Below are 16,749 nucleotides of genomic sequence, written 5' to 3' on the forward strand. Positions count from 1 at the left end.
GCTAGCATCTGCCATCAAATCAATAATTTCTTAATCAATTACATTACAAACAACATATATCAAATTTCCGCTGAAACGCGAATTACAGACAACTTGCAAGCAAAATGCAAACTTGTACGTCAGATTTATCGTATACCAGCCAACCTGGTGGCATCGGCCTTGTTTCCTGAAGCTGCCGTGAAAGACAGTGGCGCTAGTCTCATCTATGTTTTTGAAGGTTTGTTCACACAGAAGTGTAAGCATGACGAACGAAGCATAATATATGTTGTACAGAGTTATTAGGGATGGGAATCGGAAGCGAAGGTATCGATATTTGGTATCGCGATATATTGAAACGATCCGATATCAAGTAACAAATATATCGCAATGAAAGTATCGATGTTTCAATATTATCGCAATATCGAAACGGGTGAAGTGCAGAACGAGAAAACGAACGAAACCGAGAATCAGGCAGTTTTGCTTGTGAGAGAGTTGCATCGGTTTGTTTATAAGCATAATCAATTTTCCAAATTTCAAATGATCATATATTTTCAACGGTGATAGATAAAACAGTAAATTCATTTAAAATGGAATCAATCGAACGTAAATTCCTTGAATTTTAGGGAGTTGGTGGAAATCAACTAGAAGACAACATGCGATTGGTGAAGGTCATGATTCACATAAAAACACGAACGCAGCAGTTGAAAAATATGCTGCTTGTTGGTTCGAATAACAACACCAACCTTCCGGCGCAACAATGTCCAGAGATTATCTACGATGAAAGGATTGTAGCTGTGACTCACTCCAAAGATTTAACGATATATAAATGAAAAATTTGCAACAAGAAAAACCTAGGGACAATCATTCATATTTTAATAATATTCATTTTCTCGACGATTTTTCGATTGTCGATTCTAGTGATAGGTATCACGGATAGTCAGGGAAAATCCACACTACTGTATACACTGCTAGAGAAAACTGTATATTAGAGAAAAAAAGCACTCATCGTTAAGGCAACTATCAACATCAAAACGAAAGAGCGATTATCGTGGTTCTGAAAATATTGGATGTATTATTTGTATTTCATTGTTTCTATGACCACTAAAAGCCCCGGTAGGATCTGTTTTGAAAGGAATATTTCGGGGGCATATCACCATAACACCCAAAACCATAAAGATGACCTGTGAAAGGTATTTTATGAACTTTGAACCAATGACTGTTAAAATTCTGTTCAAATATTCATAAAATTGTTTAGTCTCGGAACATATCGCGAAAAACCGGTTTCCCGAAAGTAAATTTTTTTCCTAGCACCGTTAGCACTGATTTCTAAGTATAGAAGTCGCTGAATCGTGCTAAAACTATCCTCGTCGGGCATGTAAGAAGTAGAAAAAATTGGAAAAAAACATTTTCACCAAAAAAAAAACAATTTGCGTTGTAAACTTTTCAGTTCATCGATAGCGAATTTACGTGTGCATGCCTAAAGCCACGCTTCGAGAAAGATACAAAAATCGCGCTGTTTTGTTTGCTGTTCGTCGCACAAATTTCACGAATTCGCGTTGACGGTGTTGAGAGCGTTAGAAGAGATTTTCAAGGGTTTTGCACCTGCGGTTTTTGCGTTTTTTGTCTCACATGTAATTGTCATAATGTGCGTAATAACAAAAGAATATTTCCTTCCTTCTTTCCCATGTTTTCACATGCAAATATCAGCAACACCGCCAACGCGAATTTTCTTCCGATATTTTTCGAGTATCAAATGAAAATATATCGATATCCGATAATATTGCTTGCTTAAGCATCGATGCCAAATACTCGATATATCGAAGGAAAAGTATCGATACTCGTGGCATCGATAAAGTATCGCACATCCCTAAGAGTTATGCGCTAGAATCAATTCAATCATTTAAAAAAAGGTCAGCTTAGCTTTGTAAATATTCAAAAGTAGCGTTGATATTGTATCTCATTTACACATACGTTGAGATGTTAATCATTTAATCATCGCACAATATCAGCTGCCTGCAAGAAACACCGCCGTTCGAAATCGGCAAGAATAAACGTTGTGTACATTCTATAATAATGCAACGCATTAATTTTTTGTTTCATCAAGCAAAGCACTCGACGTTATGTGCAATAAATACATCACCCGAAAACAACACATAAACGCACTGCCGCTGAACACCGATACTGTATGCACGTATGAACACTGCTCTTTTTCGTGTTTCGATGAATCAGCTGTCAAATTTCATGTGAAATTGATCCAGTGATCCAGCTAATGCTGGCTTCACTTATGTTGTACGTAAACGTCAGTGATGCCACCGGGTTGATACCAGCATACGAGAGTGAACGCGATAGACTGTATAGATACGATTAACGAACGCATTCTGTCGCGTTCGCTCTAGTTGACTGGTATACGATCAATCTGGCGGGCACGTTATCTGCATTTTGCTTGCAAGTTGTCTGTAAATCGCGTTTCAGATGCAATCAGCAATATAACAATATTCCATAATAATTTCAGCCCAACATCAGTATTGCAGAGGATTTGAAAACATATAAAAGATCTTTTCAAAAGGAACAACCGCATGTTGTACGTTTTACGATGCCGTTTAAAGCCGGGCTTTTATACGTGATATTAAACGGAAACATTTGTATTGATGTACAGTGCTCAATACATGCAATCGATGCAATTTAAATCCTTTGCAGTGTTTAGTGATGGATGATGACGGATTTTCTGGCACAAAAATGTGAGCCACAGTTCACGGGCAACTGTGAACCGGTTGGGTGCTACATTCAATGAAGACACGGAAATGATTTAGAACATTTATAATGTTTCGATGAGATAAAATCTGTGTTTTTGGTGGTTCTGAATTTATTTTATTTATTGAGTCAGATTTACAAAAACCAGAAATCATTGAATTTCCGTTCTTAGGCAATGGGTAACTTGTACTCATTTCGGGATATTTCTGGTTTGCATAAACAGAGTAGATTCTATTCAGTTTTTGACGTATGACGACCTTACTCAGAAGTGAGTAACCGTAGTAGTAATCCTAATAAGGGTACCTCTACTTTTTTAAAAAATGGGTGATATCTAACTCACTTTAGAGTAACAAAAAATGAGCGTGTACAGAAAACGTCAAAATGGGCTTCGTGCACTATCCGCCATTACCGCACATGTAGAACTGGATAAAGTTTACACGCATTAAGCCTGTATTACACTCTTTGACCGAGCGTCAAATATTTGTCATTTTTTGACAGAAAAAAATTTGGTCAAATATAATTCTCGCGTAATTTTTCAAAGGGACCTAAGTAACAATGACAGATTCTCTCCTCTCTCACTTTGTTTCGTTAATTGCGTCGTCATTATATATATTTTCTAAGCTTTCTTCCCCTTAATCGAAAGATAGTAATACTGTCTTGCTTACTATGCATTGAGTGTTATGTAGCGAACCTATACATTAGAGAAATGACAAGACACTCACCGTTAAGGCAACTGTCAACATCAAAACGGATAACGGCAATGCAAAATGATACAACTCGCCCGTTTTGATGTTGACAGTTGCCTTAACGGTGAGTGTCTTGTCATTTCTCTAATGTATAGGTTCGCTAGTGTTATGAAATATGGAAAAAATAACATAATTATTGATCAAAGAGAAAGTAAACAAAGAGAGTCTCTCAATGTTAGATAGGTCGCTTTGAAAAATTACGCGAGAATTGTTTGTCACTCTCCAATTTTAACATGGGGCAAACAACAACCATGATGTCAAATAAAGTTGACCATTATGTCAGAAGGTCAAATATTTGACCATTAGACAAAGAGTGTACTACAGGCTTTAGACTAGCTGATACAGAGCCTTTTGTCATTAGAAAGGCTGAATTAGTGACAATTAAATGCTATCTTCGATTGCTTATGGTTACTTGGGTATACTTTGATTTGCTAAATGCACAGCATTATTTTATTGCTGATTATTCAGTAATTGAATTTCAGTTTGCTGAAGTTACAGTTAAGTGCTGTCAGTTGGTTTGGTGGATAAACAGTAAAATTTATTTCGCAGGATGAATGCTACGTTACGATATTTTTATATTTTCTACTCCGTTACTGCGATTGAAAATTACCTGATCTGCAAAAAAACGTCAAAATGAGCTGCGTGCACTGTCCGCCATTACCTCTCGTGGATAGCTGGATACGTAGATTTAATCGTTTTTATCAGTTTCTCGGTTTATCTAAAAAATCGCAAAATACAGTCGACGTTGGATTATTGCAACATGTTTACATTGCAGTATTGAATGCCGTTCGCAGAGATGGCAGATCGTTTTGAAAAATGTCTGCAACTGCTCGAAAACCGGCAAAATGTGCTCGAAATCTGAAAAAAATCTATCCGTGATCCGAAAAAATTTCGCTCGCGCAGGTCTGTAAAAATCTGCACAAATTTTTGGAAAATCTGCGCAAATATAAGGAGACTCTGACAAAAATCTGCAGAAACCGTGGAAAAACTGCAAATATCTGCAAATCAATAAATAACTGCACACGGACTCCAAAAATCTGCGTTTTACAGACAAATCTGCACATTTTGTATCCCTGGCCGTTCGAAAACTGCAACACTTGACACATGCCAAAATTTGAAGGGGGTACAAAACAAAGATGACTAGAACAAGATACCTGACTCTTGCAGAATTCATCGGACATGATTGTCGCTTCGCGTGAGCAAAAGTCGAACTAATTTCTATACTGTTAACATCATGGGCGCAACTAAGGAAAATTTCTAGGGGGGGCTAGTTTTCATGTATGTAATTTTAAAAAACAGGAAAAGGAGTTTTAATACGCTTATTTAATAACGCTTAAAATTGTGTCGTAACAGCAGAAAAAATCACTTCGGGATAGAATCTCCGAAGATGTACTGAATATCTTGAACACAGCGCCAACGCCAACCTCTTCCAGCAACACTGATTTGATATTGAGGAGAGCCAGGTTTGGTAAATGGCTGGGCAGTGCTTTTTAACAGCACACCCGTACTAGCTGGAATAAAATAGACCCCAGTGTGGTTCAAGGCATAATGCCCTATTCCTACCTCCACGTGGTACCGACTGCGATACGAGCAACCAAGGGAAAACCGGTTAACCGGTGGGAACTTGGTCATATGCTGACAGTAAAGGGGTAGTTGTTCTCCTTAGAGAGCAGCTTGTCTGAACCCCACAGGCTAGGGGCGGCTCGAACAGCGACTGATCCGGACCGAACGGCTGAACTATGAAATGCGGTGTCTCGCCAGCTACACCTATGGCGGCAGCCCCATCGCGAGACTAGGCATCGCAGCCCAAGTAAGGCAGCATACTAAAATAAACATACTACGAAGAATCAAGAATTCAAAACGAACCGGAACAATAGGCAATGACCCAGCCGACGAAATAAGGACGACGATTAGGAGCTCGTTACATGTAACAGTAGATCGCTCAACGCCCCGGATGTCGACTGGATTCTGCTGGATCAGCTAGAATCCCGCCACTTCGACAACGTTGCGCTCCAGGAGCTTTGCCTGAAAGAAGAGAAGGTACGGTGGATTTGTGACCGCAAGGCACAGTACCACCAAAGCGGTGGCGCAACCAATGAGCTTGGTAGCGGTTTTATAGTGCTGTGCAGGATGCAGAGTCGTGTGATGAAGTGGCAGGCAATTAGCGACAAGTTATGTTTGTTGGGAATAAAAGGCTGGTTCTACAACTACACTATTCCCAATGCGCACTGCCCTCACGAAGGAAGACCTGACGCACAGCTGGAGAAACTTTACGATAGCTGCTCGCGTAGAGACATCAAGATCGTCATTGGGGACATTAACGGAAGGAAAGACTTATATAATCCGGTGATCGGCCCGCACAGCTTGTACACCGTGACGAACGACAACGACCAGCTATGCACCAACTTCGCAGCTTCCCACGGGCTAGCAGTCCAAAGTCCCTTCTTTCCTCGACCAACGTACAGCAAAACAATTGACCACGTTCTCACCGACGGCCCGTTCTTCTCAGACATTACATACGTACGCACCAATTACAGTGCTGATCGGACATGACTACTTAAATACAAAAAACTACAAAACCCTGGTATAACCGGTAGTCCTCTACGGAAGTCCTCTTGGTGTTTTCGAACGGAAGGTGCTTTGAACTATTTTGGAGTACAAACGGACGACGGATAACGGCGACAGTGCATGAACCATTAGCTACAAGCGCTGCTTGGAGAGAACACCATTGTGCACCTGGCGAATGGCAATAGCAGCAAACCCTACCGGCACCAGAAAGTAAGGGGCGCAGGAACTGGTGAAACACAGCCCAAAACCGAGTAAAATGGCGACAACTTCTTGATACAGCACGAGTTACTACAACTCTTGTCCGACTGGTAAGATGAGTCAGAGAGCTAGGTTTGAGAAACGATCCTGGGTGCAGAACTAGTTCTTAGCCAATGAATGACGACATCTCAATTTGTGTTGATTATGATGCTCTGATAAGTAGTATGGAATGTATTAATATTGAATACAATCATTCTCTGGGAAATTCTAGGGGGGGCTAAACACTTTCTAGAGGGGGCTGAAGTCCTCCCCAGCCCCCCCGTAGTTGCGCCCATGGTTAACATGTATGCCTAACCCTCGAGTGCCCAAATTAATTTTTATGCGGACTTCGAGAAAATCACTATGAAGCTTTATAAACATTTTTTAAGTTCTTATTGAAGCTTTTAAGAGGTTCAACTGAAGGCCGCCTAAAGGCGGCACTAGAGGGTTAACATCAAAATCAATGGACGACAAGGCCAAGACATGACTGCTGAAAGGTGAAACAACTTTTTCAGTATCCATGTGGACGACTGTATGGTGCTGCCATCCGAAAAATGATAATAATGTGTACGAATGTTTAGTTCTTAAACATGAAACTTTCCGGAAGAATCAAGAATTTTCGGCGCATCATTTCTAATTAAGTGCACCATCAGAACTTTTTGATAACTGCTATGGGCACGCTCTACAGCCAAGTTTTCCGCTCTTGCCGAGGTTGATAAAGTAAAAATCGGGTGCCCCAGTGAACCTGACCATATGCACAATGGTTCTGAAACCTGGCTTGCGACATATCAAACTTTAAGTTCTGGTAGAATGCGACCTGAAAATAAATATAACCCCTCAATATAAACCACTCTGACAGTCAATTTCACACTTTTCTTTCGTACTTTGAAGTGCAAAAAATATGGCAATAGCATTAAGTGCAAAAAATGACAACATCATTAATCTGCATGTTATCTTAAGCGTCGTTTCAACAGACTGGAATGCGTTCTTTAAAGCATCATCCTGCACATAATCGAGTTGATCTTCTGCTATTCGATGAATAAGTAACTTTTTACATTTTCGATCCTTAGCAATGCGTGACGAACGCGTTTCTCTTCTCTTTTCCAACTTGACAGCCGGTGTGTCTCCCGGAAGTTCCATCGGATAATCCTTATCTTCGATGACATTCTCCAGACTGTCTATCAAATTTTTATCCTCCAACAGTACTCCGGTTACCGAAATTGGTTTTATCAAACAGTCACCATTTTTCGTCACTCATCGCGCAACAAAACTTCTAGACTCTTCTAGGCTGGATCAATAACCTGAAAAAACAGGCAGAGTTTCTTGTGAACACGTCTTTACTGAATGCTGGTCTGACTAAAGATGAAAACATTTTAAGTAGTTGAGAAACATAGCCTATCATGATCTGCCTATACGTTATGAACATGTAGTCAAGGTTGCACATCTCACACGTTCTATTATGTGAAACAAATAAAACCAATAAAACTTATGCATTTCAGTAAAAGGCAAAAAAGCATAAACATGAAAATATATTTTGAAACAAAAAGTGGAAATAATTTTAAACAAAACGATTGATGCAAAATCTGTAGCATATTTATAACAAAATTTGTAGAAAACGTTTCATCTTATTATGATATTTTTCTGTCATAAAACCTAATAAGATTTGCTACAATTATTAATAATCAGTAAGTGAACTTGATAGGAATTCTGATATTTCAACTAACAGTCGAGACCAAGTTTTGACAACACAAGTTGATATACAAAATCGGTTTGTAACAAAATATATGATCTATCCGGCTAATCGGGTATCACGTATCCCTTGCAAATATGATCGTTTTGATCGATGCCATTTGCTCCCGTGAGAATATTGGCGTGTGGGTTGACTGTTGAGAATAATTATCAATCATTGGTGGCCTAGGGCAGCAGGGCCTAATCTCATATACTGGTTCCAGAATGCGTTGGGAATATTTTCGCAACTCTACTGAAGGGTAAGTAGTCGTCGGAATCCAGACACAACTAGCGCCGAGCAGCTGTTGCGTTCTTTATCGCGCTATCGAGATAGCATCGAGCTGAGCGTCGGCAAACTAGGTTGAGGACCAACTGGTGAAGCCGACAGTCAACCTACAACAGGTCGAATTGGGTTGTTTAGCTATATCAGTTTTTTATATCATCTGAAAGATATGCATTTTCTAAGTAAAACGTGATTTAAAAAAAATTCTATCGTTGTCCTTCGCTTTTTAAATCACGATTTAAAACTGCTCGCAATCTGCTCGAAATCGCTACAATGACAGTCCGCCCATATACCAACTGTCATTGTAGCGATTTAGAGCGAATTTTTATTCTTCATTTAAAAATCGAAGGATAGTGATATAAAGTTTTAAAAAATCACGTTTTGCTCAGAAAATTACACTCTTTCAGATAATATATAAAAATCGGAAATCCGTGAATAGCTAAACAACCCAATTGTTCGATCAATTCCGATTCGATAGATCTTCTGCGGATAATATAGATGAAATCCAACCTTAGGGTTCGAGTCGTACATTTCAACAGGCGATGACATTGTGTGTGTGTGGTGTAAATACTTTCGCCATCTTCTCCAACAGAATAACAAGCGGCGGAGGTGTGGGTGGCATATTTAATGTAGGTTGGATGGGTATGAATTCCTGTCGCGGAACGTGTGCACCTTTTTCATATACAATTTTGAACAGCTCAACGATCGATGTCGAACTATGCACGGCAAATCGGTTTTGCTCATATTGACAATTTTATGAGAATTTAAGTCATCAGATGGCAGCACTAACCGTCGGAAATCGGTCGTGTTCAAAATGTATGAAAAATATGGAAGTTAGGTATCTTGTTCTAGTTATCTTTGGTCAAAATCAAACGAATAAAAAAAGGTATTGACAGTAGCTAGGTTGGCTCCAGGTCTAAACTAGGTGGAATAAATAAATAAAATTCATGCGTGTTCATAAGTCAGAAATTATGCAAATATGTTGTGTTTTTGCCTCGGTGTAGTTTAATAAATTGCTTGCGTGAAGCGTGAAGCGTAACAAGTTGTTAACGTCTTGTATAAATAGACCCTTAAGCCTTCATAATTTTTATTGCATATTGATCAACTGTGGCTTTTGCGTATGAGTGTGTTTTATTTCTATCTCGTATACAGGACGCCAAGTGAAGCTTCGGTTTGCGTCAGAGAAATCTGATCTAAATTTGTTTTGACGAGTTTTTTCCGTTTAGTAGAAGAATAGTTTGTTCAGTTTTCATTTCGTTTCTACGAACGTGAAAAGTGATAACCGAGAAGTGAACAACATCGGAAAGATATCGGTAAACGAGCAAAACAATACCATTTCTTAGATAGAACAGATTGTGGAGAAGAAGTTATCTCGGGAAGTGAAACCGTTTTTGGCTGTAATTATGGGTCGTAAAACGAAAATACGCAAGTAAGTAGTTTTATTCAGTGTTTCACTATTTGTTAGAAATAGTGTTGTAACTATCTAAAACTGATTGTAACCGACCGATATCCGAGTCTTATCAAAATTCTGTGCTGCGATAGGGTTCCCAGTTTTGGCGGCATTCTACCACAGCACAACTCATTACTAGGCCATGAGATGCAGTGTATGAAAATATGGTACATAGTTTCTTGTCTTTCAATCAAAGCAAACGAAAATCATTTAGGGTACATTTATAAATAAGCTAGCACATAGTTTTGACATAAAGCCACTCATTTTACTCGTTAACAGTGAAGTTCGTCCCCACTACACCAGGAAAGCATCACCAAAAATGAATGTTGACGTCGAGGAATTACTCGAATCGTGTGTAATTTTTGCGAACGATGGCAGTAGTAGAAAACGGATAGGGCTCAAAACTAGAGAGGCGATTCAGCAAACACCACCTGAAAGCAACATTTCATCTGCTCAAAATAAAATTTATACAGCTCAAGCAGGTGGGTTAAGCAAGCGCCAGTTTTTTAAATGAATATATCTATATAATATATATAATATATCTTTCGTTCCAGTTTCGAGAAGTACCACGAAGAGCAGCATCAACCATTTACAATCCAAAGTTTCAGTTGTAGCTGGAAGTAAATTATCTGTGCTGGTAACTAAACTAGATCCAGAAAAGCGAGTTATTCCTTTGAAGATGAATGAAGAGGTTCTACAAAACGACACCATCAAACATAATTTTGCTGAGCCTGACGTTTCGCACATCGAAGTACAAATGAACGAAGTAGAACAGAATCAAAATTTGCCACTTGACAAAAGTCGGGGTAGAGGTCTTTCAAACTCTGCTGTTTTGCCGCATTGTTCTCCGGCGTTAGGTGATGGTGACAGAAAAAATGAGACAATGGAAGAAGACACAGGAAAAAATACTATTTCAAATATGCAGCATGACGAGAAGATGATCAAGATTGAACCGGAACGAGCGGCATTGCTCTCTCCAAAGGCCATTGAGGAGGAATTGAAATCCCCAGATCGTACAAAATTTTTACTAAAGCAGCTTGAAAGTACACTTAGTCCGAAATTTACAGAGCCAAGCAAAGAGAACAGTCGACATGTTAGTCGTTATGGGCGTATCCAAAAGCAGAAGGAAAATGACGATTATATTCCGTTAGATGTAGCCAAATTTATAATAAAATCATCGCCCAAGGCTAAAGTAAACAAAGTAGTGATTTCTGCTCCTAGTGAAGCAAAACAAAGTAATATTGAAACCTTTGAAAATACTGAGTTCAGCTCTGTTCCCATTGAAGAACCAGTACTTGCGGTAGTTTCCGTTGAAAACCCTTTGTTGAGTTTAGCTCATATTGAAGAACATCCAGGTTCCATTTTCGAAGAGCCAATTCCTGCAACTGTTTCTATTGAAGCACAACTACCTACTTTATTGGAAATTGATGAATTACCAACACCTATTGAAGACATTGGGGCTTCCGTTGAAATTTCCCAAGCGATTGATGACACGATTATTTATAACCATGTCAATTCTGAAATCTTGGGGATTGACCAAATCAAAATTGTTGGCTTGGATACCAGTTTTGGAACAGGCAGTGTTAGTATTGTTGAATCTCCAGCAAAAGATCTGGTGAAAAAGATGCCACCTATACCGTTGGAAAAAATATCAGATGTAGATAGTGCAATAGGATCATCAATCGATCATGATCTACAAACATTAAATGAAGAGTACAAACTAGGACAACTGTACTGGGGCGCTTTGAGTGGGAAATCCATGCATTGGCCTTGCATGATAAGACATGACCCCAAAACTAACAAAATTGTCCAGCTGAAAAATAACAAGTATTTTGTACATGTTGCGTTCTTTGCAGACAATGGGCGGCACAGTTGGATAGCAAGGTCTATGCTAATGCCTTTTGAAGGTTTGGATAATTTGAAAGCTATAGCTGAAAATGAACCAAACTTAAAAAAGAAACTGAAGGATGCTCTTCGTAATCGGACAATATGGATGGAAGCCGTACGACAGGCGGAAGATATGCTGCAGTATCCGACTGACTTTCGAGAGCAGCGATTTCGTACGCTTGTAGAACTAGAAAAATCCCAACCTATTCGCAAACGATCTAAAAGTCTCTCAGCTGGCTACCACAGCAATAGTTTCGGTGACTCTCTCAATTCAAGTGGAAAACGTCATCGCTCACCTACTCCGGAAAGTCCAGCTTTTGAGCCGATAGTACCCACGAAACGTATTAAACTGGAACAGGATGATTCGGATTTGTTGCGGAATACAATATCACGCTACTTCCAGTCAATGAATGACGGCAGTGATTTATTGGAAACAGCAAGCGGAACCAGCAGTGAGTGTGACGATATTTCCGAAATGGCGGGATTCGATCGTACAGCGTACAATAATTTACTGAACATGAGCCGAATGTACGTCTTCGAAGGTCAGACAGAAGCCGAAATCGACAAAAAGCTTCAGAAGTATGTTCAAAAAATATGCTCATTGCGAACACAACAGTCTGCCGTCACATCTAAAGGTGTAGTCAATGGAAGAATGTCTAGCCGACTACGTTCACAGGCACTGCGAAATTCTTTTCTCAAATTCGGGGAAGAGCTTGGCATTGGGGCGAGTGAAAAAGAAACCAATTTCTCAGGAGCATCACCTGGTCCGAGTAGCCCTAAAGTCAAAAAAGAACCACTGACGTTGGAACAATCTTTTATTTTCAAGCTGGAAAAGAACTATCTGATGAAAGGCGTCCCGAAAGGTTTCGTTTGTGCCGTTTGCTACAAACCGAACGATGTTAGCAAATGCTCAAAGTGCCATAATCACTATCACCCAGGTAATGTCTTGAATTACTCACTGTTTGTAATAAGTCGAATTTAAATTCAAATTAGTATTTTATCATAAAATACTGTTCGTGTCTTATCACATATTGAAATAATGAATGAGTAAGCACAAATTTTGAAGTGATTAACCTTAATTGGTTATGATTTTCATAATGTTACCAAAAGTGCTAAAATAGTTATAGTCGCTCATAAAAATCAATCCTCTTCATGAATTGCACATCACCAACAAATAGAATTGGGTAAAAAATCTAAATTTTTATTTACTACAAGATCGTTTTTTTTGCAGGCTGTCTTGCCGATCAAGCCAAAACGATCGCCGAGTTCGAGAAAGCTAACGAAAGTAGAACGTTCATTTGTCTAAATTGCCGTGAGCAAAAACCGCATATCTGTTTCGTCTGTAAGGACGGGGACGTGGCACTTCAAGCTGAACAGAAACACCGCTGTATGCTCTCTGGATGTGGTAAATATTATCATATACCGTGTCTTCGATTATTTCCCCAGCACAAGTTAACTAGCACGGCCAACACCAGCACACTGTTTTGTCCGTATCATACCTGTCATACATGTGTTTCGGACGACCCGCGTTCGAATGTTACCACCTCTAAGGGTCAATTGATTCGTTGCATTAAGTGCCCTTCGTCATACCACACGGACGCCAAATGTATCCCGGCTGGTTCGCAAATTTTGTCTACTGCTGCCCTGATTTGTCCTAAGCACAGCCTCGAGCAATGTTCCTTGAATGTAAACTGGTGTTTTCTATGTTGCAAGGGTGGAAGTTTGATCTGTTGTGATACATGTCCAACAGCTTTTCACTTAGACTGCTTAAAATTTATACCTCCAGAGGGAAAGTATATTTGCGAAGAATGCGAATCTGGCCGAATGCCGTTGTATAACGAAGTAGTGTGGGCAAAATATTCGAATTTCCGGTTTTGGCCAGCTTTGACTGTTCCACCTCCAGCAATACCTGATTCAGTGCTCCGATGGCAGCACGAAGGGTCTGATATATGTATATTATTCTTCGGATCCCGTGATTACGGCTGGATTAACCGGCGAAGAATTTATCTATACCAAGAGGGAGATTCAGACAGTGTATCAGAGCGAAAAAACGCGGGTATTAAAGCGAGATATAATGAAGCTCTTCGAGAGGCCAGATTGGTGCACGAAATGTTACAGGCAAAAAAAGCGGATGAAGGCTCCGACTTAGTGCAAGATTCGTTCGTTCCCCCCATGTACGTCAAAATCAAAAGTAGTAAATATATACCACCCTTGAAGCAACCGACTTATGGCAAAGATTCTGCGGTTTGTAGTTGATAAAAATCCAAACAATCATTTGTTTTAATTTATTTTTGTTTTTAGGAAGACAATGTGTGCGAATGCTCACCATCGGATGCTGACCCGTGTGGTCCAGATTCAAACTGTATTAACCGGGCGCTGATGATAGAATGCAATCCAAAGTCTTGTCCCACGAGAGAACGCTGCCAGAATCAATGTTTCGAGAAAAAGAAATACCCTTCGTTGGCAGTCAAACGTATACCATGCAAAGGTTGGGGTTTGTTTGCTATGGAAGATATCGCCGCTGGTAAATTCGTTATAGAATATGTGGGAGAAGTAATCAACAACGTTGAGTTGGCACGAAGGGTGCAACAGAAGAAGGAACAGAAGGACGAAAACTGGTATTTTTTAACGGTCGATTCGGAACTTACCATTGACGCAGGGCCAAAGGGAAATCTGGCCAGATTCATTAACCATTCGTGCGAGCCTAATTGCGTCACAATGCTCTGGAACGTTAATGGCGCACAATCCGTGGGTTTATTTGCATTAACGGATGTCAAGTCGGTGAGTATCAAATATGAACAGATAGAAAACAATATTATTTTATTTGTATAATTATGTGCAGGGTGAAGAGCTTACTTTCAACTATAATTTTGAAAGTACTGGAGATGAGAAAAAGATTTGTCACTGTGGTGCTTCTAAATGTTCCGGTTTCATTGGTAAAAAGTACCGGCCTCCGGTTGGTGATGAGGAACTCGGGGCAAACGGCAAACGTCGAGGGAAGCTGACGGTTTCTACGAAGCGCAAAATCAAACGACGCAAAAGTACTGTTAAGAAAAAACGAAAATCTACTGCGGTCGACGAAAAACCATTGCAGCATACTCAAAGCATAGAACAGCCAATCGATGTTATTCCAGTAAAGCAGGAATTGTTGGATACAAATCAGCAAACCGACGACAATGTAGTAGCGACTGATTCGTAGTATATTTTTCAGTACAATGTTTTTCAAGTAGTTATTTTGCATACAACCGTACAAATGCTACTTAGGCTATCATAACGCTATCAGATTTTCCAAAAGGTTTCGTTCTAATGACAGTTCTGAAAAGCTTTTTGTTATTACTGTAAAATTCTAGTTACATTTCAATCTGTTACAAGTTATTTTGATAAAAGGGTATTTTGTAGCTGTTTTAAATATAATTAGATATGCGTACTATGCAACGTGTTAAAACTACAGATATTTTTAGCACTTTTCGTTAGATATATACAGCACAGTTTAGGTTGATTACGAAAAGTGTGTAGTGGCAAACTATATCTGTTTGATCATATTTTGAAGTGCCCCTGAGTTAAAGATTAATTTATTAACATGAATGGAATGATTGTTTAAATATTACACACTATTTTGATGTCCCCGGAAAATGCAAAAAATATGATCATTAGCAGAATAAACACAGCTAATGTTAAAATGTACGTTGTAAATGCGTTTGGCCTACAATTTTAACATTATTTAAACTTGATAAAACCGGTACACGTAGCATAACTCCATCAAAATTCAGGATATAGGTACAGTGTAAAATCAGCATCGTGTAATGTGAATGGAAACAAGTTGTTTATTGAAATTTCAAGTTTAGTTAGAGCTCTTTTACATATTTTCTTCTTTTACTATTGTTTTTATCCGAACATACGGACTACTTGAACTTTAATAAAATACAAAACTGTTTAACTCATTGATTTGAGACCCACCAATAGACAAAAAATGCTATTGAGCACAGGTGTGCGTGTGGTATATCTCAGTAAAATGCAAAATATTATACGATATAGATTCGATTTAAACCAACAGACCATAGGAAGGCTGTTGAGGCCATGGATAAAAGTGTGGGTTACCTGTAAGAAATACAAAAGTAATTATATTTTCGTTTTAGGAACCAGGGGCGACTCGTCCATAGGTGAAACCTGTACATTGCTCACGGGGACGCCAGGCTAAATATAAATTTCAAATCCAAATTCATATTGTATTACTTATTAGTTTTATTTTTAAATAATAACAAAGAGAATGACTTGCGTTTTTTCGCGGACATGATTGGAATTACTTCCCCAAACTCTAATTTTCAGGATTTGTTGTTAAACAGGTAGGTTCAACAACCAGGAGTCGTCCCTGTTTGAAACTGTGTTAAACCAACAAACAATAAGAATGTGGTTTTGGTCACGCATAAGTCTGTGTAGTTTGTCTAGTTAATATCAGAAGTGTATTGATTTTGTAAGTTGCCGGTAGTCCCAACCATGAGCGTTGCTGAGATTCCTTGAACAATACCTCAGTGTCGGCACGCTTATCCTGGGTTTTCTGGATTACCTGAGAAATGCTTGAAATGTCGATTTAAAGTACTGGCAATAACTTGTCAAAACCGTTTATTCGTAAATTTTTTGTTTTACCTCCGATTATTTTTCTAATGTTTTAAATACAGGTTGCGTTGCAGTAGAGAAATGAGTGCGAGAGAATATTGAAGAGAGAGAATAGGAGATAAGAACTTAGGAAATCAGAATAGCTATGGCAGATTATGCATGATTACGGTTTCCCGGATAAACTGACATGGTTGGTAAAGTTGACGATGGATCGGGTGATGTATGTAGTTCGAGCTTCGGGGACACTCTCGTGTTCCTTAGAATCTTGACGAGGGCTACGACAAGGTGATGGATTATCGTGCTTGTTGTTTAATATCGCTTTGGAGTAAAAGGTGTAAAACGAAGGGTGGGTATCGGCACGATATTCAAGAGGTCCATTCAGCTGTTTGGCTTCGCCGATGACATCGACATTGTAGCACGAACCCTTAAGAAGATGACGGAGACCCACATCAGACTGAAGGCTGAAGCCGGACAAATCGGACTGGCCACAAATGCATCGAAGGCTA

General features: G+C 39.3%; 1 protein-coding gene across 2 annotated transcripts; it reads left to right on the forward strand.

The window, feature by feature from the left end:
- The first annotated feature begins 9,428 nt into the window (after positions 1–9,428).
- LOC129733948 (nuclear receptor binding SET domain protein) lies at positions 9,429–15,858 on the forward strand. Of its 2 annotated transcripts, XM_055695576.1 has the most exons (7): positions 9,429–9,721; positions 9,835–9,957; positions 10,022–10,224; positions 10,297–12,567; positions 12,861–13,873; positions 13,931–14,410; positions 14,472–15,858. In XM_055695576.1, the coding sequence occupies exons 1-7, from the start codon at positions 9,696–9,698 to the stop codon at positions 14,826–14,828; spliced, it is 4,473 nt and encodes a 1,490-aa protein (XP_055551551.1). In that variant the 5' UTR covers positions 9,429–9,695; the 3' UTR covers positions 14,829–15,858. The 2 variants fall into 2 exon arrangements, with proteins under 2 accessions (XP_055551551.1, XP_055551552.1); XM_055695577.1 differs by lacking the exon at positions 9,835–9,957.
- Positions 15,859–16,749: the final 891 nt, after the last annotated feature.

The sequence above is a fragment of the Wyeomyia smithii genome, chromosome 1, assembly GCF_029784165.1.
Source record: "Wyeomyia smithii strain HCP4-BCI-WySm-NY-G18 chromosome 1, ASM2978416v1, whole genome shotgun sequence".
Taxonomy (NCBI): domain Eukaryota; kingdom Metazoa; phylum Arthropoda; class Insecta; order Diptera; family Culicidae; genus Wyeomyia; species Wyeomyia smithii.

Coding starts and splice junctions, on each gene's coding strand:
- LOC129733948 (XM_055695576.1), top strand. CDS start 9,696: ATGGGTCGTAAAACGAAAATACGCAA. Junction 10,225..10,296: donor AATTTATACAGCTCAAGCAG/GTGGGTTAAGCA, acceptor CTTTCGTTCCAG/TTTCGAGAAGTACCACGAAG. Junction 13,874..13,930: donor CTTATGGCAAAGATTCTGCG/GTTTGTAGTTGA, acceptor TTTTGTTTTTAG/GAAGACAATGTGTGCGAATG.